General features: G+C 39.2%; 1 protein-coding gene across 7 annotated transcripts in view; it reads left to right on the top strand.

Moving 5' to 3' along the window:
* The window catches only part of clip1a (CAP-GLY domain containing linker protein 1a), a 153,988-nt gene that overhangs the window by 91,024 nt on the left and 39,952 nt on the right, over positions 1 to 23,012 (top strand). For 4 of the 7 annotated variants that reach the window (XM_063034133.1, XM_063034135.1, XM_063034134.1 and 1 more), the window contains 9 exons: positions 1,075 to 1,191; positions 1,706 to 1,763; positions 2,841 to 2,924; positions 4,938 to 5,094; positions 5,966 to 6,131; positions 8,772 to 8,987; positions 12,103 to 14,388; positions 16,029 to 16,166; positions 21,936 to 22,042. In XM_063034133.1, coding sequence (XP_062890203.1) covers positions 1,075 to 1,191; positions 1,706 to 1,763; positions 2,841 to 2,924; positions 4,938 to 5,094; positions 5,966 to 6,131; positions 8,772 to 8,987; positions 12,103 to 14,388; positions 16,029 to 16,166; positions 21,936 to 22,042 — 3,329 coding nt within the window. The remainder of the gene's footprint in view (positions 1 to 1,074; positions 1,192 to 1,705; positions 1,764 to 2,840; positions 2,925 to 4,937; positions 5,095 to 5,965; positions 6,132 to 8,771; positions 8,988 to 12,102; positions 14,389 to 16,028; positions 16,167 to 21,935; positions 22,043 to 23,012) is intronic. The other 3 variants (XM_063034137.1, XM_063034139.1, XM_063034136.1) reach the window with 2 other exon arrangements.

Below are 23,012 nucleotides of genomic sequence, written 5' to 3' on the forward strand. Positions count from 1 at the left end.
GACAGCTGAATTCCTATAGACCCCACGCGGAAGGAACCTTACTATACATACTGCAAGGTAATGGGAGACCACACTGGGACAAGACAAAAAAAGTGGGTTAAAATTCAGCAGGGAAATGCATCTTTATTGGAGAAATCTTGCCAATTTGAAATTTATGTCTCCATGGATTGTACTTCATCTTCTGCTGATTTGCTGTGCTTTCTGTTTTAGATTTTCAGGGCCAGTTATATTTTGGTTTTGTATTTGTTCTGGTTAACTCCTTTCTTGTTAGGCGCCAGTCTGTTTGAGAGATAAATGGTTACAGTATTTAGAATGGGTAAACTATTCTAAAGTTATTATGTTTTCTGTAGCAATTTCATATGGGATGGGTAGGGCTGTAGGATGGTAAAGTCCAGACCTTTGATCATTTCTGTATTAGCTGTTTATTCACTGGCTCTCCATTATCAAATTGTTTCATGCCACATATTTGCTTGTAATTTATTGATTTATTCAGACTTCTCATTTGCATATGTTCCATTTTTGTAAATTAAAGTTGCAGTATTCAAGATAAATTTTTTGATCTATATTAAGGAAACAGTTTATATAACGTGAAGAATTTTTAAATGAGATTTGGTGAAAATTTTCTTGGATTTTTAGTCAACAATATCGATGTTGACCAGCTTAAAGCATTAACAAATTACATATAATTTAATGTAATAAGGCATTGAATTTTTAAAAATTATATTCATGTCTGATGCATAAATCTATGGAAAAAGTTGTAATGTTAAAAAGATCAAAAAATTGAGCTGATGAAGGAATTCAGCAGGTCAGGTAACATCTGTGGATTCCAGCATCTGCAGTCTCTTGTTCTCAGTTATATAGATCTTTTTCTGCCTGCCATAGGTTCAGTCTCTTCAATGACTCTGACTGGCTTAAAAATTTCAATCTGTTCTTTTGCATATTGCAGCTTTAAATGTTCTTTTGCGTATTACAGTTTTTTTTAAGAATTGTTTTCTTTACCTAATGTTTCAATACATCTATTCCTTTTGCTTTTGTTTTTTTTTTGTTGCAATGAATTTGCGTGCTTGTTACTAGGTTACTGATTTGGCCAAACTGCTGGAGGAACAACATCAGTCAGTTGTTAATCTGAACCAAAGTTTGACTGTAGTGAGCCAGGATAAACAAACTTTAGAGCAACAACTGCAGACCATGGTAAGTGGTTCACTGCACCTCAAATTATGTAATACAACGTGTATTCGAGGCAGGATTGAGATACTTTGCATAAGGTGGGTGTAATCTCAATCGTTAACATAATCAAATATGAATAGTTTGCTGCTGACAAATTTTTCTGTTAGTTTAATTTGAACAATGTAGTGTACAACTATATTAAGTTTATTCTGGTATTAGCTCCTAAAATGCTTTTTGTCTGTAGTTTTAAAAAAAAAGTTAACAATATGTGCATTTTAACAGTGGAGTATTGGTGAAAATGTTGTACCTAGTTGCTCAAAGCAAAATTGGATCAGGAGTAAAATTTTCCATCTATTTTCAGTGGTTAGAAATAATCAAATCATAAGATCATTGCAGTGTGATTAGATTAAACATTACTATATAAAGTAACTTTAAAACCTGTGCAATTTGTTTTTCTTTTTAATTTCCTATGATCTTGAACAGTAAAGATTAATTGACTTTTGAAATCTGTTTAAAATGATTTTTCATGCACTTTCAGAAAGAAAAGTTTGATGGAGTATCAGAAGTGCAGTACAAATTGCAGCAAACGTTAGAAGGTAACTTGAAAGTTTAGTAAAATGAGCCTGTGCAGTAATGAACTTGCTGTGTACCAAATACATAGCATTAGTAAAGGTGCCTGGAATTAATTCAAATGAATATGGCATATGGAGGAAAGCAATATGATGAAAGTAGCTTTTTCTATATATATTGGATAGATGTGATAAATGAAGTTCTAAGTGGGATGAGGCTAAATATGAGAGATGAAAGAACACTATACAAGTACCCAGTCTAACAAATCTGGTAGAATTTTAATGTGTAAATGGAGGGACTCTGATAAGCGTTCATATGGTATTTAAGTGATGTCAGCATGACAAACAAGGTAACTAAAATGTGGGGGGGGGAGTTTAATATTTAGAACTTATAAATTAATTGTAAAGACAAACTGTCTAAGATTTGCAGGTGACATTGTCATTTTAAAACTCTTTTACGAAAGATCTCAATCTCTAGAGATGGTCCAGACAAAAATCACTGAAATATTAGTGCAGAAAACTATTGACACTTACCAAATGGGAGATGAGAAAGTAGAGCTTTTTAATAAGGAGGGAAAAGCACTTTTAAAAGGGATTAGTGATAATTTGGGATTCTGGGCCACAACTTCTGTATTTTTTTTAAACAAAAGATTTAGTTTGGTTTTTAAAAGATGACTATTTTATGGATTTCATAAGCAAGAAGAAAGTAGAATTGGATTTTTCAGTTTTTGCTATATTTAATGTGGTTGTATGCTTCTGTGATCCTACACTGGGAAACATTGTTATTCAGTGATTGCATCCTGAAATGTCCAGCCACTATGGGAAGTTTTGACTCTAATTTTGCAATATAGGATTTGTTGTGGGGTAGCATGCTCAACATCATTGTACTTGCTCTCAGATTGAAAAAGTTAGGTTCCGGAAAGTAGAACATCATCCAGTATCACAAATCACCATAATAAGTGTAATATTGGTGTGGCTAAATTGTACTGATTTTGCTCGAAACTTTGAGAAGGGTAATGATTAACCCCCAAATGTTTGGTCTAAAGTAGTATTCTAAAATGTTAATCTGTCATCTTATACATTTTAAAATGTTTTCTTGATTAGAAACACTCACAAAGCTCCTTACAAAAGAAGAGCAAAACACTTCACTTTCATCTGAGGTATCAGAGCTCAAATCTCAGCTTTCTGGTAAGTTATTTTCTGAGATGCACTGAGGATTAATTTCTGATGTGTTTATTTTCTTGCGGGTAGTTTGCATCTTTGCTCTGGATTGGGTATTCAACCATATAGAAAATAGGCAGCCATTTAGAAAGTGGTTTAACCAGTGCGTGGTTAAGAAGTGTATGCACTGTAGAAGCACTAGTGGAGCAGATTCAATTGTTTCTGCAAAGGTGTTGGGACAAGTGGAGTTGTTCTTGGAAGTGGTACAGACTTGATGGGCTATAGCATTCTTCAATTTTGTAAATGAACCAAGGAAAGAATGGTGAATGTTGTTCACTTACTATAGTATGATCCCGTATCATTTTAGCAGCTAGAACTTCGAATAGCAAATTAGGTTTCAATTTCCTCTGAACAAAGCTGGAGATATTCTCCTTATGGATTGGTGAAACTTAACCTAGATTGGATATTCTGATGTAAGAATGAAGAGTTCAGGTGGCAATCGGTTCGTAAGTCTTTGAACTTTCCACTGCGTATCAGCTGGATGAACTTGACATCTTCATGGTACTTCTGACCTTTCATCTTTGTTTTCTTTGACTAGTGAAACAAACAGACCTTTGCAACTTTATACTTGATTTTTAAAAATAAAAGACAAATTAGCCTGTGTGATATGCATTGATCACTGGTAAGGTTTTACTAATGTCTAACAATTCTTAATAGGTATAGTGAGCAACCTATTTGAACCGTTGTAGTGAGGGTGCTGCCACCATGCTATTTGAATACGATGTCTAAATGTTTAGAGCCAGTGAGAATCAAGGACCATTTGTATATTTTCAAGTCAGAATTGAAGATGATCATGCAGTTAGTCATGTTCCCTTGTAAGTGATGTACTTACCTTTTTGATTGGGGGAGATCATGGATTTGAATGAAACGCTGAGGAAGAGAGTGGGGAGAGATTCAGAGGCATATTGGATGCTTTTGAAAGGGGTAGATTGGGAGGAGAGAGAAAAAGGACAGGGGAGCAATGTGCAAGTAATTGGAGAATTCAGTGATTGTTCCATTTGGCATTATGGTTAGATGTTATTGTAGATGAAGGTGAACTGCTGCTTCACATTGCAAGCAGGTGAATTTACGAATTCATAAAGGCAAATGGAAATAAATTAAAGAGCTGAGTTATTGGATATGTTGTCACCAGTAATAAAATAACTGGGCCCAGAACACATGTAGTCTTACATCGCAAGCACTCTCTTTTATTTTACCTGTGCACGAGGAGAACAGCGTGGGCCTCTGTCATCCACACATTTCTTAAGTCCGAACAGAAACCTGCTATTTTCATGCAAAATAGGCTTATCAGTTATGGATATTGACCATTTGGTAAATTATGTTTGAATTCCTTACTTGCAAGAACAATCGCCACTCATACCAGAGCTTTTAAAAGTCAAAAGAAACTTCAAGCTGACAACCGATGTTGTTTTGACATTAGTAAAAGCAATTGTCACTAGATTGTTGGGTATATTTAATATCCTTCCGTTACTCCTGTCCCGTCGGCCTCCAGCATCCCCTATTGTGTAAAGGGACATTATGTTTTAGGATGACCTTTCTAGAAAAGTCTCACTCGTCTGGCTTGAGTACACACAGCCACAGTCACCCCCTGCCTATCTTGTCTGTAACAAGCAGAGGTGTTTCCAGAGGTCTCACTTGACAACAACTGTCCCAGGCTATTCTTGCCCAGATGTTGTCCTACACCCTTGCCCTACTACAGCTTCCAAAGATAGAATATTAAATTTAAAGCACAGTGTAGAAACACCTTGTGTTATTGATAGGTGTTTACAATTGTTTAAGAATTGTTCATTTCTGTGGTGCCATTGAAGAATAAGTATAACTGTTTTTTGGAAGTTTTAATCTCCTAAAATACTTGCAAATTTGGTTGGGTTCTAAAAGTATTTGATTCTATATATTTGTATATCTTTTTGAATAAACTTAGTTCAAATCAAGTTTATTATTGTTTGCACTTTTGTCCGTGATGGATTTTTCTTTTGTTAGCTATGGAAAGAAGAATTAAAGCTGAGAAGGAAAAGGCTGAACAGCTAACTGAGGATAAAACCAAACTTGAGAACACCATCTCTGAGATGATGAAATCTTCAGGGGACAACTCTGCCCAGCTTACAAAAATGAATGAAGAGCTGAAACTCAAAGAAAGGTACCTTGAGTGGATGTGATTTCTGTAATATTAATGTCCAACAGAGAATTGTTCTTGACTTGAAAATGCCTTTTAATGTTAAAATGTTCAGGTGTTAATTCATCTCAAAACAAAACTCGTCTGTTTTTTTAATGTATTGAACAGTGGAGAATACAGATTTATGTGTGGGTTGTAGTAAATATAAATTTTATATTCTGGTTTGTACATATACAGTACTATGCAAAAGTCTTAGGTACATGTATATCGGGTGCCTAAGACTTTTGCATAGTATTCTAGTAACTTTATATATTGCACGGAACTGCTGCTGACATATGTGAGTAATAAACCTGATTCTGATATGGGTCTCTATTGTGGACTGAGAGTGAGAAAGGAGCACAGGGAGGGTAATCATGATTAAGGATAGGACAAGGGGTGGGGGGAGCAGAAAGCACCAGAGAGATATTCTGTAATAATCAATAAACCAATTGTTTGGAATCAATTGACTTTGCCGGCTCTCTCAGGCCTGGATCTGCGCACCCCTCCCACCCGACCCTGGCCCTCCTCCTCTGCCACCTGTCTCACATTCCCCCACACCCTAGCACTCCACCCAGCCATTCTCAACACCCTTTGCTTCCACCAGATTTACAAACTCACTCTTCACTCCAAAAACAGTACTGTGCAAAAGTCCTAGGCATCCAATCTACATATATGTGCTTCCGACTTTTGCACAGTACTGTAGTTAGAACGACAATTAGAGGGGCTAAATTGGCATGTGGACGATCATGATGCCGATGGTACTATTCTGTTTTCAGTAATTTTGTGGATTATCAGTCTTCAGATATTTTTACTTGATAGTCGTGTTTAATCCACTAAAACTTTTTCCCCATACTAGGAAGCAGGAAGAGCTACAGGAACTACTTCGCCAATCCAATGAAAAAGTTGCTTATTTGCAGGAGAATTTGGAGCAAGTTAAAAATAAAACGGAGCAGATGCAGGAAGAGCAGCAACTGAAGCATCAGAATGAGCTTCAAGCAATAATGGAGAAAATGACAGGCCTGGTAAATGCTGCTACTTGGGCATTCTTCCAGTACCAGTGTGCCTCCAAAGACTACAATATCCTCTGTAAAGGAATAAAATATGTTACCTCATGAAAAAACACCTCAATTGCTTCATTGGTTGTAATGCTTAACAAGCATCTCAAGCTGTTATACATTTACAATTTACAGTAGATAATTTAAGTTAAGGGGTAATACAGTTCTTTTCATGTTGGATATTTTGTTCTGGTTCATATTCCACCTCAAATACACAGCATTATACAGTGTCTATAAAAAGTATTCACCCCCACTTGAAAGATTTCATGTTTTATTGTTTTACAACATTGAATCACAGTGGATTTAATCTGGCTTTTTTCAACACTGATTAACAGAAGGAAGTTTCTCAGGTCAAAGTGAAAGCAGATCTCTACAAAATGATCTAAACTAATTACAAATATAAAACAAACAAAATAATTGATTGCCTTTGTTTTCACCCGCTTTAATATGATAAACCAAATCACCACCGGTGCAGCCAATTGGTTTTGGTGGCATCAGTTAGTCTCATGAGACCATGGATCTGCGCCTGGAAAGTTCTAGGGCACAGGCCTGGGCAAGATTGCATGGAAGACCGGTAGCTGCCCATGCAGCAAGTCTCCCCTCTCCACGACACCGATGTTGTCCAGGGGAAGGGCAAGGGCCAATACAACTTGGCACCAGTGTTGTTGCAGGAGTTGTCAGAACAAGGTTGAAGGCAACGTCAGACTGCCTTAGGGACCCCAGCTCCGGATTTGTCTTCAGGGTTTACTCCCGAAGCCGTTCCCATGAGTGGGTATGGCCGCAAGGCCGCGGAGGTTTGAAATCAGAGTTTTCCCTCTCTTAAATGGACTGCCTTCCCAGGCTGACGAGCTCCATCTACCCGAAGCACTGGTTTTAAGGCGCCAGGACCTGCCTTCCCGCCTTCGCCCCTTCTCCTGTCAGTAGAAACAGTTACACCGGGCTTAGAGGCAAAGCCACACGAGAAGGCCAGGAGTTGGACTTGGTTGTCAGAGGCTATTTGAGGCCAGTTGGTTTTAGAAGTCACATAATTAGTTAAATGGAGATCACCTGTCTGCAGTCAAGGTATTTCAATTGATTGTAGTAAAATATACCCGTATCTGGATGGTCCAACTGCTGGTGAGTCAGTATCCAGGCAAAAACTACACCATGAAGGCAAAAGAATGCATCAAGCAACTCTGTGAAATGGTTATTGAAAAGCACAAGTCAGGAGATGGATACAAGAAAATTTCCAAGTCACTGAATATCTCTTGGAGTACAGTTAAGTCAATCATCAAGAAATGGAAAGAATATGGCACAGCTGTAAATCTGCCTAGAGCAGGCAGTCCTCAAAACTGAATGACCGTGCAAGAAGAGGACTAGTGAGGGAGGCCACCAAGAGACCTGTGACAACTTGAAAGAGTTACAAGCTTTGGTGGCTGAGATGGGAGAAATTGTGCATACAATAGCCATTGCCCGGGTGCTTCACGAATTGTAGCTATGTGGGAGAGTGGCAAAGAGAAAGCCTATATTGGGGGGGGGGGGGAACTCCCATGAAATCTTGGCTAGAATTTGCCAAAAGGCATGTGGGAGATTCTGAAGTTATCTGGAAGAAGGCTCTGTGGTCTGATGAAACCAACACTTAAAGTTTTTTGGCTATGAGACTAAATGCTATATTTGGCATAAGCCAAACACTGCACATCATCAAAAACACACCAACCCTATCCTGAAGCATGGTGGTGGCTGCATCATGCTGTGGGGATGCTTCACTGCAGCAGGCCCTGGAAGGCTTGTAAAGGTAGAGAGTAAACTGAATGCAGCAAAATGCAGGGAAATCCTGGAGGAAAACATGTTGCAGTCTGCAAGAGAACTGCAACTTGGGAGAAGATTTGTTTTCCAGCAGGACAACAACTCCAAGCTTAACATTAAAGCTACATAGGAATGGCTTAAGCACAACAAAGTTAATGTCCTGGAGTAGTTTGGAGAGTCCAGACCTCAACCCAATTGAGAATCTTTGGCTGGACTTGAAAAGGACTGTTCGCTCATGATCCCCATGCAATCTGACAGAGTTTGAGCAGTTTTGTAAAGAAGAATGGGAAAAATTGCAGTGTCCAGACATGCGAAGCTGATAGAGACCTATGCACACAGACTCAATGCTGTAATTGCTGCTAAAGGTGCATCTACTATAGGGAGTAGTATGCAATCAATTAATTTGTTTAATAATTGTAAAAAAATATTAGACCAATTTGTAGAAATGTGTTTTCACTTCGACACGAAAGTGTCTTTTCTGTTGATCAGTATCAAGGCCAAATTAAATCCACGGTGATTCAATGTTGTAATCCAATAAAACATGAAAACTTGCGGGCGGGGGGGGGGAATACCTTTTATTGGCACTGTATATGGCAGAAATTATTTCAGCTGCAAATAATTAGACAAAATTATTCAATAACAATCTAATTATAAAGTAACAAAAATATTCTAAATTGAAATTTTACTTTTAAATCAATAAAAAAGCTTTTAGTTGCATACTATTTAGAGAAGTTATGTTGGATGTCTAGGAAACATAACAAGAAATGTGACAGCTTCTTGAAAATGGAAGTTTCAAAAATTATTCTTTGTTTATTCCCACAGCAAGAGCAGGTGGAAATGCACAGCACGCACACTAAGGAGCTGCAAAGCAACCATGAGAAAGTGGTTTCAGAAATAAATAGGAACAATGATACTTTAGTGAAGGAGCTCAAGACAAATTTACAGGAAACCAAAGAGGCACTGAAGAGCTCTCAGGAGAAAAATAATCAAAGAGAAGAACTCATAGAAGAACTGAAGAGACAGGTGGAACAGGTCCAGGTATTCCTGCACCTATTATATTTGAGTGGTTAATAAAGTGTATTATATTTTTATTGCAGTAGTAGTTGGGGATTGAAATGGTGAAATGAAAAGCCTTTTGTCTGCATCCTGGGTGTGCTGGGCTTTTTATTGGGGGGCGGGGCACTTTCAGTTTAAGGTTTCTTTTCTGATTTGAGACTGCCTGTAGAATGCTATGTATTTTTATATAAAACATATTAATTAAATGTTAAATACATAGAATGAGTTCCATATTCCTTAGTTGGCTTTTTAGGGCAATTTCAATTGTACATTCTAAACTTAAAATTGAATATCTTATGAATCAGTAGCAAGTTACTATTATGATGAAGAAAGTTTTGTATCAACTCAAGTGATATTATTTCCCTTTTTGTAATTACCTTAATCATGCAAGTTGGGGAGCCCCATAGAATAGATGATTTCTGAGAATTGGAGTAAGGTAACAGGCCACAGTTAATAAATATTTTTGATCATCTCTGTTTTGCCTTTTGTAAATCATGCATTTACATTTGGTATGTTAAGGAAAGTCATAAGTATTTTAATTGTTTTTTTAGTAAGTATAGGTAGATAATGTTAGCTACTTTTTATTGGGTTTAATCTGCTAATTTATGTATAGTTTTAATTTTTGGTAGATTTGCATTTATAACAGCAAAAGCAAGATAGTTCTTATTGGTTAGCTGTTCATCTGCATCCTGTGGTTTTATTTCTTACTTTCATTTTCCATTCATTGTGTTTTATAATAATCCTTGGTGTTTGCTGTGCTCTTGCAGAAAATGAGAAAAACTGTCATTTGACATGAGTAAAGTGTTTGGGTTTCTCAGATGATTTATCAGAAACAATTTCTTTTTGGTAGACTTGCTGTACTTCATAATGGTATTTTCATAACTTAGAGACACAAAATTACATGGGCTTCAAGCATTTTGAATACAGCAACATGTCAAGAAGTAAAGTCATATTCTAGCCTGATCTGTGTTATTATACCCGTCTTGAATTTTGCAGTTTAGTTCATTTTTAAAAAAAATACTCAAAGCCCTCTCCTCCCTGCCCCTCACATACACACCCTATAAAACTCTGTTAGCAATAACTGCAAGTACATGTAAAACTTCAATAATTTCACAAGGATGTGCTGTTCAGTGGCCTGCTAAACAATAGTAAATTTAATACATTAATTTGATTTGGAATATTATCATAATCAATTTAAATTTAATTGCTTTGAACAGAGAAAACACAGGATTGCTTTGAGGTTCGTAATGACTCAACCCTGCTGTACCTTACCATCTTTGGCCATTTTGAGCACCTCCAGTTCCTTTAAATTAAGTTCAACGTACACATATGTCACCATATATTCATTTTCCTGTGGGCATTCACAGTAGATGAAAAGAAACACAATAGAATTAATGAAAAACTACACACAAAGACAAACAACCAATGTGCAAAAGACAACAAATTATGCAAAAAGAAAAACAAAATGATTATAATCAATGAGTAATGAATATGTTATTGAGTCCTTGAAAGTGTGTCCAATAGTTGGAGTGAGTGGAGTTATCCACTCTGTTTCAGGAGCCTGCTGGTTGAGGGATAATAATTGTTCCTCATCCTGGTGGTGTGGCACTTAAGGCTCCTGTACCTTCCTCCCTGATGGCAATAGTGAGAAGAAAATCCAATGTCCTGGATAGCATTGCCTGCTTGCCTGACATATGTACTGGTTGAACGGAGCTTGCTTTCCACTGAAAATAAGCATGGCTGAAGCTACAGTCTGCAGGTGCTACCACAAGCTATGTTCCATGCTCACTTCCACTCCTTCCCTACCACAGTCTGAACCAGATTGTTCAGACAATATCTGAACCAGATTGGGTGAAACTTGACACATATACAAAGTAGATTTTGAATAACATATACATCATCCAATAAAACGGTCTATTTTACCTGCTAATTACCCCTTCCTGTAACTCACCTACTTCTAAAGCCTTTATGGCTTTGTTATCTCCAAAATTGACCATACCAGTCACTCGAGCCATGGTAAATCAAAAACCTTCCTAACTCAGCTACCATGTTTGCATTTTATCAGTACCTGGGTGTTAAGATCATCTCTATTTTAAATTGCCTTTCCCTACATCTGCAATTTCCTCCAGCTTCACATTATTCTGAGATGTCTGCATTTATCCTTTTCAGGCCTCTTGAGCATCTTAAAAAAATTATTTATTAATGGACGTTCCTTTAACTGTCAAGGCCCTACCTGGAAATATCCTCCCAAACTTCCTTGCCTCTCTTTTGTTCCCACTGGAGCATTGTTTAAATCTCTCTGATCAAGCTGGTCATTGTTCCAAGATCCTCATATCATATACCATTGGGTAATACTCATGAAGCCTCTTGTAAGTTCTTGTCACCTCAGAGGTGTTTTGTAACTGTAAATGACTGTTATATAGTTTAACAAGTGATGCATGATATCAGGTATTTTTAGTCCAGAAAAGATTCAAAATATAAGCTTAAATTTTTTTTTAAATAGTGTGTCTATTCTCACACTCATGGCTTGCAAGTACTTTGCAAATAAATGCAGTTTTTGGTTTCTGCACTTTTTCCTAGTTTTAAAAATTCCTTATTAAGAGCGTTCAAGCTAGTCTTTCCTCCTTTGTGGTGTAATCAGTGATTAACATGCTTAACACTCTTCACAATCTCACTTCCATTTTAAAAAAAAACTTTTATACGGGCTGACATTTATAAATAGAGCAATAATATCTTAGATTGAAGGATAAACCTCATAAATATTCAAAGCAGAATTACTGTAAAGTCTGACCTTGTTCATTTGGTGTCTTGCATCTGACCTACTTTATTTCAAGTGACAACGTTTGGCATAGTTATTAAATAATTTATGATTTTGAAGTACTTAGAAGTTTAGTAGATGTATTTAGTTTTACATTAATTACTATGGGTTTATATCCTTCCACAGATCTGAAAAATCCAAACACTGCTCTATTATGTTTTTCTTTTTTAATGTTTGAGCAGCACACTTTACCTTTGTATTGTCTTTAATCCATGCTGTTTCCATTTGTCTGCTTGACTATGTTTTGTTTTTACCTTTCTCCCCATTTAAATTCTGTAGTCTTTAACCAATGAGCTAGCAACAGCCAAATCTCAGTATGAGCAAATAGCAGAGGATGTGAGAGCTTTGAAGGGAGATAAAGAACAGATGATCCAGCAAAATGATGCACTAAAGTCCGAGAAAGAGTCCTTATTTTATGAACTTTCAGAGCTGAAGTTACAGTGTACCTCCCTCCAGAAAGAGCAGCAAGTGTTAGAATCAAAGAATGAGAAACTTCAGTTGGAAAGAACAGCATTTTTACAAGAGAGGCAGGATTTTGAGAGTACTCAGCAACAACTCTGTTTGGAAAAAGATGCTTTACTGACTGAAAAGGACCACACCTTCCTGGAAACTAAACATTTGCAGCAGCTCCTTGATAAGTTGACAAAAGAAAATGAGGATCTCCAAGCCTCACGGTCAGCGCTGAGCAACCAGCTGGATAATGTTCAGACAAAAAGCAAAGTGGTTGAACATGAACAAGCCCAGTTGCTTCAAGAAAAGGAAGAGTTATTATTGGCCCACAGGAAAATGATTACAGAAAGAGAGGAACTTACAAAAGAAAAAGATAAAATTACTGAAAATTTTAACAAGCTGCGTGAAGAGACAGCAGTTACTCTTGAGAAGCTGATGAAAGAAAGAGATGTGCTGGTGGTGGAAAAAGGTTCATTTCTATCGAAGTGCTCAGAGCTTGAAGCTCAAAATGAGCTTTTAGCAAAGGAGAAAAATCTGCTAAACTCAGTACATGATGAGCTAATATCTAAAAATGAAGCTCTAAATAAGGAGAAGGACCATCTTAGTTCAAGTTTAAAGAAGACTATCCTTGAAAATCAGTCTTTCATTATCTCAAAAGATCAACTACAATGTAGTCATGATCATTTAAAGAATGAGCTAGAAAAATGCTTGAAAGAAAATGCAGAACTTCAGGCCTCAAAATCCAGCCAGGCCAAACTCTTGGATGAGATTAAGAACAGCAGGGAGGTAACAGATTCTGAACGTATTCAGCTGCTCCAGGAGAAAGAAGAGCTAACAACATCTCAGAGACAACTGACCATAGAGAGGGATGAACTAGCTAAAGAAAAAATGGAGCTGACCGCAAAGCTGCAGCAATCCATTGAGGAGGCAGCTATCGTCGCAAAACAGCTGAATGAAGAAAAAGATGGTCTGCAAACTGAGAAAGATGCACTTTGTCTGAGGTACTCACAGCTGGAAACCCAGTGTGATTTTCTGCAAAAGGAGAAGGAGACCTTGGAATCAAAAAGCAACATGCAAATAGCAGAAAATGAATCTCTCTCGGCTGAGATAGCCGAATTTAAATTGAAGCAAAGGCAGCTAGTCTCTGAAAATGCTGCCATTGTTGCAGAAAGGAATCAGCTCCTCAGCAACACTGAGCTTTTACAGCGAAAGCTTGACGAATCGGCAAAAACAAATGAAGAGCTCCAAGCCTCGAAATCAAGTTTCTCTACACTTTTGGATGAAATTCAGAATAGCAAAAACATTGTGGATTTAGAAAGGCATTCCCTGTTACAAGAGAAAGAAAGGCTGGTCGCTGAACTTCAGGAGCAGTGCACTGAAAAAGAACATCTTACTTGTCAGAGGGTGGAATTGGAGGAAAAATACAGTAAGCAGAATGAACAAATAAGAGTACTTGAGAACCAACTAACACAGGAAAGAGATGCTGCAAAAATGGAAAGAGAGGCCCTCAGTGTGGCTCATGCAGAACTTGAAAACCATTTCCAGTTATTAACAAATGAAATGGGCGTTCTTAAAGCTACGCATAATGAAGTGCTTTCAGAAAACTGTGTGCTAATAAAGGAAAATGAGGCATTACATGCTGAACAAAAGAAGTCTGCCTGTGAGAGGGAAAACCTCGTAGCTGAGAAAAATTGGCTGGCATCCACTACAGAAGAGCTGAAGAAGGAGATTGAAATATTAACCAAAGAAAATGTAGAATCCCAGGCTTCAAAATCAAATCTTTTGAAACTCTTAGATGAACTTCGCGGTAGCCAGGAGATATCCGCCCTGGATCGAGTCAAGCTGCAGGAGGAGAAAGATAATTTGCTGGCAACAGTGCTAAACCTTAAGGCAGAAAAAGAAGAGCTGGTAAGAGAGAATAGCAAGCTGGCAAAGTCCCTCTGCCAGTTAGACAAAGAGGCTGCTCTTTCTGCTCAAGACAAGGGAGAAACTGAAGCAAGACTGCAGCAGCTGACATGTGACAAGGAAGTATTGCTGAAACGTGAAGAGGACCTTTCTTCCAAATTAAAAGATCTTCAGGTTCATCAGAATATTACTTTATCAGAGAAGATTGAGGTACTAATTATAAGAATTTAGATTAAATTCAGAAAGTTATGGCACATTTGTTTATTAATGAGCGTGTTAGCAGGTTTGGTATTATATCTCTTTAAATCACTATTTTAACAGTGTTGACTATATATATTAGAATACATTAATTCTGGGAAATGATTTTTGTGGTTTGTCTCTCTGAAAATTGGTGTGGGAATTATGCATGAGTAATTATATTCTTCTTTAAAAACCCTGTATATTATTTTACCTGAAACAATTAACATTACATGCAGAAAAGGTATTCAAGTTTGTGGATAAAATGGAGGTTTAATTTAACATGTTTTAATCAAATACTGTTTAATCTTGTTTTGTTTTACCAGTAGGACTATCTTGCAAGTCCCCAAATGAACATCCTCAAATCTTTTTGTCGGTTTATTCATAACGATAATAGCTTGTGCTTAATATAGCGTATCATTATTTCTAAGATCTTCAAATTTAAAAGAGAAACCATAGTTTACTGCCAACATCTAATATTAACAAAAGCAGCACAATTTGAATTTTTTGGGCAGCAATATATACAAACTGTTGCATGTGTGCATGTATTATACTTGCAAAGAGAGGAATTTTGATAGTAAGTTATGACTAATTTGCTAACCATGGCTAGGTTATGAATAGTGTTGTCTTAATTAGGTCAGGGATGGGAGGAAAACAAAGATTTCATTTACAGAACAGTTAAGAAATAGTTCAGTCTTTCATTCATAAGGAACTGCTGCTGTTCAAAGTAGGGGCATGACACTTATTTTATTCTTCCTTAAGACACATTGGAATGTTTTGTTATATCCAAAATGCTCCCCATCAATTAGGTTTTCGAACAACAGAAGGTAAAGATTAGAGGAATATAAGCCCCTTCTCACTTCTAGCTCCTGTTCACTCTTCAGTGACTTCTGCTTCAAGGTGAATGTATTGGAGTGAGTATGAAGAGCAGGATTAGAGACAGGTGTGATCTCTCCTTGTGCCTGTGGTTGGATAGATGTGATGCTTGGCATCTCAGTTCCTAACTGAAAGCTAGCATTTAACAACACACCAGATTGATGCCAGGACCCATGGACAAATGCTACAGCTTGAGTCCCTGTGGTTCTGAAGAAAGCTGATAGATAAGGGATTATATCCAATCCATTAAAATTTAATAAGTAAAATTACCAGTAAAGTTCTAGATTATATTTTGTATCTAATTTAGGCAGTTATTTTTCTTATTTCACATGAGTTTGCCTGTTGGCAGTTTTTTATGTCTGCTTACTATGGTTTCCCTCATATTATTAAAAATCAGTGGCATGTTTAGCATGAAACTGGATCTGGCATGTTAGAAATTTGCTAATTTAGCTGTACATGTTTCCTGCAGAATTCTAATCAGTACCTAACAGTAAGATCAAATAACATTCAACGTGATCCAATGGAATGTGAAAGCATCATATCGCAAAAAAAATCAAATTTCTTAAAATTTTGCATGAAACATTTCCACCTTCTATTTTCTGAAAATGAACATTGTTATGTGCACAATAGAAATTAACTTGACCTGTCCATTTATATTAATTCTAAGAATTTTCCTGGAACATGTTTCACTGAAACTTTAAGCCATTCATTTATAGAGGATAAATTTATATTTTTAGGCTACGAGACAGGCTGAAGAGGCTAAGCAGTCATTAGAGCAAGTAATGAAGGAGAAAAATATATTGGACCAACAGAAGGCTGAAACTTTGGCAGAATTGAAGGAATCCAGACTAAAGAATCAAAAGCTTGAAAATGAGGTAAGAACAAACTCATGGCTGTGTTATCTTGATGGACCCAGAAAGTTAGACTATATCGTTTATAATGTATTCCTTTGAAACAGTAAAAGGATGACAAAGGATGGATGAAAATTAGCGTAGATGACATTACAGTTATGTGGCTGTAGTCTACTTGGCCTACTCCGCGTGTTCTGCCATTAAATCATGTGTAACCTAACTGTACATCATTTACCTTTTTGCAATTTCCCCTGTATTTTTGATCATCAAAGGAGTTATCAGTCTCAAAATTAAGTTTCCACCTCTTCCCCTGCCTGTTTTAAGAAGTGTTAAAGGAGAGTAGGGCTGCAAACTAAGGTGGTGGGTAGGTCGTCAGGGTGGGGGAGGGTAAGAGGAGGGGTATGGCATCTTAAGAATAAGAGAAAGCAAAAGTGGTAGGAGGGAGGAAAACAGAGGAGTGATCACCAGGGATTAGAGAAATCAATATTAATGCCGTCAGGATGGAGACTATCCAAGATGGAATACGAGATGTTACTCCTCCAGCCTGCATCTGGCATAAATGTGGTAGACACCTCATTGTGGGAATGGGAAGTGGAGCTGAGCTAGGTGGGCACCTCTTTTATAAACGTACTGACTCCCACAGTTACCTTGACTACACCTCTTCACACCCTGTCACTCGTAAAAATGCTATTCCTTCTCTCAGTTCTTCCTGAATGAGGCTTTCCATTCCAAGACGTCCATTTTTTTTTTCAGTAAACAATGTTTCCCTTCAATTGACAACTGCATTGGTGCTGCTTCCTGCACGCATGCTGAGCTCATTGGCTGCATTGGCGCTGCTTCCTGCACACATGTGGAGCTCGTTGACTTTATTAACTTTGCCTCCAACTGTCACCCTGCCCTCAAGTTTACCTGGTCCATTTCCAACACCTCCCTCCCCTTTCTAGATCTTTCTGTCTCTGTCTCTGGAGACAGTTTATCCACTGATGTCTACTATAAGCCTACTGACTCTCACAGCTATCTGGACTATTCCTCTTCTCACCCTGTCTCTTGCAAAAACGCCATCCCCTTCTCACAATTCCTCCGTCTCTGCCGCATCTGCTCTCAGGATGAGGCTTTTCATTCTAGGATGAGGGAGATGTCCTCCTTTTTTTAAAGAAAGGGGCTTCCCTTCCTCCACTATCAACTCTGTTCTCAAACGCATCTCCCCCATTTCACGTACATCTGCTCTCACTCCATCCTCTCGCCACCCCTCTAGGAATAGGGTTCCCCTGGTCCTCACCTACCACCCCACCAGCCTCCGGGTCCAACATATTATTCTCCGTAACTTCCGCCACCTCCAACGGGATCCAACCACTAAGCACATCTTTCCCTCCCCCCCCCCGCTGCTTTCCGCAAGGATCGCTCCCTACGCGGCTCCCTTGTCCATTTGTCCCCCCATCCCTCCCCACTGATCTCCCTCCTGGCACTTATCCCTGTAAGCGGAACAAGTGCTACACATGCCCTTACACTTCCTCCCTTACCGCCATTCAGGGCCCCAAACAGTCCTTCCAGGTGAGGTGACACTTCACCTGTGAGTCGGCTGGGGTGATATACTGCGTCCGGTGCTCCCGATGTGGCCTTCTATATATTGGCGAGACCCGACGCAGACTGGGAGACCGCTTTGCTGAACACCTACGCTCTGTCCGCCAGAGAAAGCAGGATCTCCCAGTGGCCACACATTTTAATTCCACATCCCATTCCCATTCTGACATGTCTATCCACGGCCCCCTCTACTGTAAAGATGAAGCCACACTCAGGTTGGAGGAACAACACCTTATATTCCATCTGGGTAGCCTCCAACCTGATGGCATGAACATTGACTTCTCTAACTTCCGCTAATGCCCCACCTCCCCCTCGTACCCCATCTGATATTTATTTTTATACACACATTCTTTCTCTCACCCTCCTTTTTCTCCCTCTGCCCCTCTGACTATACCCCTTGCCCATCCTCTGGGTTTTTTTCCCCCTCCTTTTCCTTCTCCCTGGGCCTCCTGTCCCATGATCCTCTCATGATCACCTGTCTAGCTCTTGGCTCCATCCCTCCCCCTCCTGTCTTCTCCTATCATTTTGGATCTCCCCCTCCCCCTCCCACTTTCAAATCTCTTACTAACTCTTCCTTCAGTTAGTCCTGACGAAGGGTCTCGGCCTGAAACGTCGACTGTACCTCTTCCTAGAGATGCTGCCTGGCCTGCTGCGTTCACCAGCAACTTTGATGTTTGTTGCTTGAATTTCCAGCATCTGCAGAATTCCTGTTGTTCTCCTTCAATTACTATCAATGCTCCCCGTCCACCCCGCAAAGTAACAGGGATAAGGTTCCTTTTGTCCTCAAATATATTCCACAAGTTTCCACATCCAACATATCACTATCTCCAACAAGATCCCTATAAGGGAGGCGATTGCTTTCCCCATGGCTCCCTTATCTGCTCGACCCTCCCCACCATCACCTTCCAGACACTTATCTGACAATCATGCTAAGTGCTTCATCGGCCCCTGTACCTCTTCCTCACAGCCGTTCAGGGCCCTAAACAGTCCTTTCAGGTCAAGCAGCACTTTCCCTGCGAATCTGTCAGGGTCACTTATTGCATCAAATGCTCCCCCCTGTATGGCATTCTCTTCGTCACTAACACTTGACTCAAAATGTGGGGGTGGGAGGGAAACTGCTTTATCAGGCACCACAACAGCCAGGATTTAGCATTCTCCGCCTGTGTCAGCACTGACATGTCTGTCTTTAGCTTCCTCTGCTGCCAGGTTGGAGTGCAACACCTTGGGTAGTCTCTAACCTGAGAGCATCAACATCAGTTTCTCTAGGCTGCTGTAACCACTCCCCTCTGTTTTCGTTCCCTATGTCCCACATTGTTTTACTTAATTCCTGCCCCCTCTTTTCAATCCTACCTATCACAACCCTCTGGTTCCCTGCCTCCATCCCTTCATTCCGCAATCTGCTATCCTCCTTCGGGTCTCTGGCTTTCCCACCCATCATCTCCTAGCTACTCACATCATTCGCTTTTGTTCCCTCTTTGCCACCTATCTGCCTTCCCCCTTTCACCTGGTGTCACCAATTACCTGCTTGCTTGCGCTCCTCCCCCTGATGTTCTGGCTTCTGCTCAAAATGGAAGAAAAATATTACCAGAAGGAGAAACAAGAGAAAATCTGCAGATGCTGGAAATCCAGAGCAATACACACAAAATGCTGGAGGAACTCAGCAGACCAGGCAGTATCTACGGGGAAAAAAAAAGCACAGTCGATGTTTTAGGCTGAGACCCTTCGATAGGACTGGAGGAAAAAAAGCTGCGGAGTAGATTTGAAAGGTGGGGGGAGAGGAGAGAGAAGCACCAGGTGATAGGTGAAACTTGGAGGGGGAGCGATGAAGAGAAGAGCTGGGAAGTTGATTGGTGAAAGTCACAGAGGCCATGGAAGAAAGAAAAAGTGGGGGTGGTAGGGCACCAGAGGGAGGCAATGGGTGGGCAAGGAGATGACATGAAAGAGGGAAAAGGGGATGGGGAGTGGTGAAGGGGGGGGCAGTACTTTAAGTTCGAAATCGACATTCATGCCATCAGGTTGGAGGCTACCCAAATGGAATATAAGGTGTTGTTCTTCCAACCTAGGTATGGCCTTATCACGGCAGTTGGGTAGGCCATGGATGGACAAATCAGAATGAGAATTGGATTTAAAATGGGTGGCTTCTGGGGGATTCGGCTTGTTCTGGTGGACAGAACTCGACGAAGCAGTCTCTCAATCTACGTCGGGTCTCACCGATATACAGGAGACTACAGGGGGAGCACCGAACACAGTATATGACCCCAGTAGACTGACGGGTGAAGTGTTGCCTCACCTGGAAGGACTGGGGCCCTGAATAGTAGTGAGGGAGGAGGTGTAGCACTTGTCCTGCTTGCTGTGATAAATGCCAGGAGGGAGTTCAGTGGGGAGGGACAAATGGACAAAGGAGTCACCTAGGGAGTGATCCCTGCGGAAAGCAGAAAGTTGGGGGGGGGGGAGGGAAAGGTGTGTTTGGTGGGATCCAGTTGGAGGTGGCAGAAGTTTCGGAGAATTATGTGCTGGAGGCAGTGGCTGGTGGGGTGGTAGGTGTGGACAGGAGGAACCCTAGCTCCTCTGCTATAGAATGAAAAGCCTCATCCTGAGAGCAGATGTGGTGATGGAGGAATTGAGAGAAGGGGATGGCATTTTTACAAGTAGCAGGGTGCGACGAGGTATTGTCCAGGTAGCTGTGAGAGTCCATTGGTTTATAATTGACATTAGTGGATAAGCTGTCTCTAGAGATGGAGACAGAAGGAGAAATCTTGCTCTTTTATTCCCTGCTCTAACTTTTTACCTTTTTACGTCATCTGCCTACCACCTTTCCCGGTGCTATTCCTTCTTTCCTTTCTCCTATAGTCCACTCTCCTCTCCTATCAAATTCCTTCTTCTCCAGCCTTTACCTTTCCCACCCACCTGGCTTCACCTGTCACCTTCTAGCTCGTCCTCTTTACCCTCCTCCATCTTCTTATTCTGGTGTCTTCCCCCTTCCTTACCTGTCCTGATGAAGAGTCTCTGCCTGAAACGTCGACTGTTTATTCATTTCCATTGATGCTGCCTGACCTGAGTTCTTCCAGAATTTTATGTGTATTACTGTCATTCATAATTTTGATAATATTGTCACACAGTTCGTAGGCATTTAAAAATGAAGCATTGATAATAGACATTTCATTTAAAAATGTCTAATATCAGTTGCTAATGTTGTTTACAGTACAAGAAAGGCAAATTTAATTTGTTAATAAAATACCTGTAATGTTACACCAAAATAAACCATACATGGATAAAACCTAGATGGAGTCTTTTAGTTGTTCAGACAAGCCTTTAAGGGATGTTTGCAGAAACATGCGTTAAGTATTTAGAAATGGTGATGAGAAGTGGAGTCCATGGAGCTTTAGGTGATGTCATTTGTGCATTAAAGCTGATTTGTTGGGAGTGTTGTAGCTGAAGATGCAGGAACCTGTAGCAGTGGGACAGCTGGTGAGAGGCAGTACACCAAAATCTTTGTGTTATGCAACTGAGCACATGACAGATGATGGCAGTGAGCATTCAGGTTCATTATCTAAGAAGGCATATAGTTTATCATACCTTCACAATAATTTTTCGAGGAAGAAATTATTTTAATATCATCAATAATGGATATCAGAGCTTTGCAAGATAATTATTCCCCATATTACTTCTCCGTACAGCTGAAGGTATGATTTTTAAAGAACAGATGATGCTCAGTTTCATTGTTATATAAATAGCCCAGTGAACAGTTATCGTCTACATTGAATGATTTTATTGCAATTAAGAAAAACTGTATATTTACCTGAAGATTTTTATTGGGTTTCTTACATTTGAATGATCCCAATTTGGGTAGCTTTTGTAATTTTATTTTTAAATAAGTGGGGATACATTTTAAAATTTTGCTGCATTTGGTTTCGGTAACAAGACAACCACTAATTGAGCATGCATTTAAAGAGGTGTTTATGCAAGGATTCTTGATAAGGATGATTTTGTTTCTTTTCAGTGAGATTCAGTTTTGCAGTTTTGAGGCACAGAATAAATGATTGTCTTCCTCACAGCCTTCTGTTTTTTTTTCTCCCTCGAGTGTTAGAGCGAAACCCATTTCTAACATTCAATGCAGTGTGAGATGTCAGCTATTTTCTATTTATTTTTATTCTGGAAGATTTTTTTTAATTTTCCAAAGCAAAAGACATTTATTTTCCCTCTTTTTTTCAGCTGGAAGCTCTTAAGGAACAGAACAATAAATGCCAAGAAGACTTGAACCACTCAAAACAGCAGCTGAGCTCAGAGAATAACAGAATAGGAAACCTTTGCAAAGAAATGTAAGTAACTATTTATTGTTTAAAATGACAGTGACATGCTGGCAAAGAGATTTTTATGTGGAAAGGTTGCCATCCTTTAACACTAAAATTAATTTCACTAATATTCTTTAGATTTTTTTATCTTTTAATGTCACAGTAGAGAAGAACTAAAGAGTTTTTTCTAAATACCTGTACATGAAAAGCTTCCTATAATAATAGCTAAATGGAGCATTTGCTTTTCCTGCTCTGGTGGTATTCCCCATGTTTAATTTTCCTCTTGTTAGGTACAGCTTTGCTACTGAATTGTATCCCCCTTTACTAAAATTTGATGTGATTTGGAGTCATTCACCTGTATTGAAGCTAAAAGTCATAAAGGCAACATTATCAGAATTGCAGTGTCACTCATTATGTGAACAGTGGGTTACTATTTTTTCTTCTCCCACCACTTACACCATTTGCACTTTTCCTCCTGCCCCTTCCTTCCATGAAGGCATTAATTTCGTGCTCAGCTACAGTGATTCATTCTGGCCATTCATCTGGAGGTTTCTTCTTTAACTCAATGAATACCTTGTACTGTCATGTTAACGTCACCTAACCTAAGCAGAATTTTTACGACAGTAGTTCTTATCACTAGAAGGGAATTACTGTTTAACTATGTATAGTACTTAATTTTTCAGCATTCCTTTTGAATACAGGAGAAATAGTGAATAGAGATGCGACAGGGAAATGGGTCATTTGGCCCACACCTAGTAAGACTAGCAGACATGGGAGCAGAATTGGACCTTTCACCCCATCAAATTTGTTCTGCTATTCAATCATGGCTAATTTATTTTTTCTCCCAACCCCATTCTCCTGCCTTCTCTCCATAACATTTGGCACCCAATGTAAGAGATTTTTATTTTCTTTGAAGCTTTGATTTGTTCTGTCAAATTTTGAGAATTGAACCCTGGTTCTTTTATGCATAACTCTCCCTGCACAGAATTTCCTTTAA

This window comes from Mobula hypostoma, chromosome 27 (assembly GCF_963921235.1).
Source record: "Mobula hypostoma chromosome 27, sMobHyp1.1, whole genome shotgun sequence".
Classification (NCBI taxonomy): domain Eukaryota; kingdom Metazoa; phylum Chordata; class Chondrichthyes; order Myliobatiformes; family Myliobatidae; genus Mobula; species Mobula hypostoma.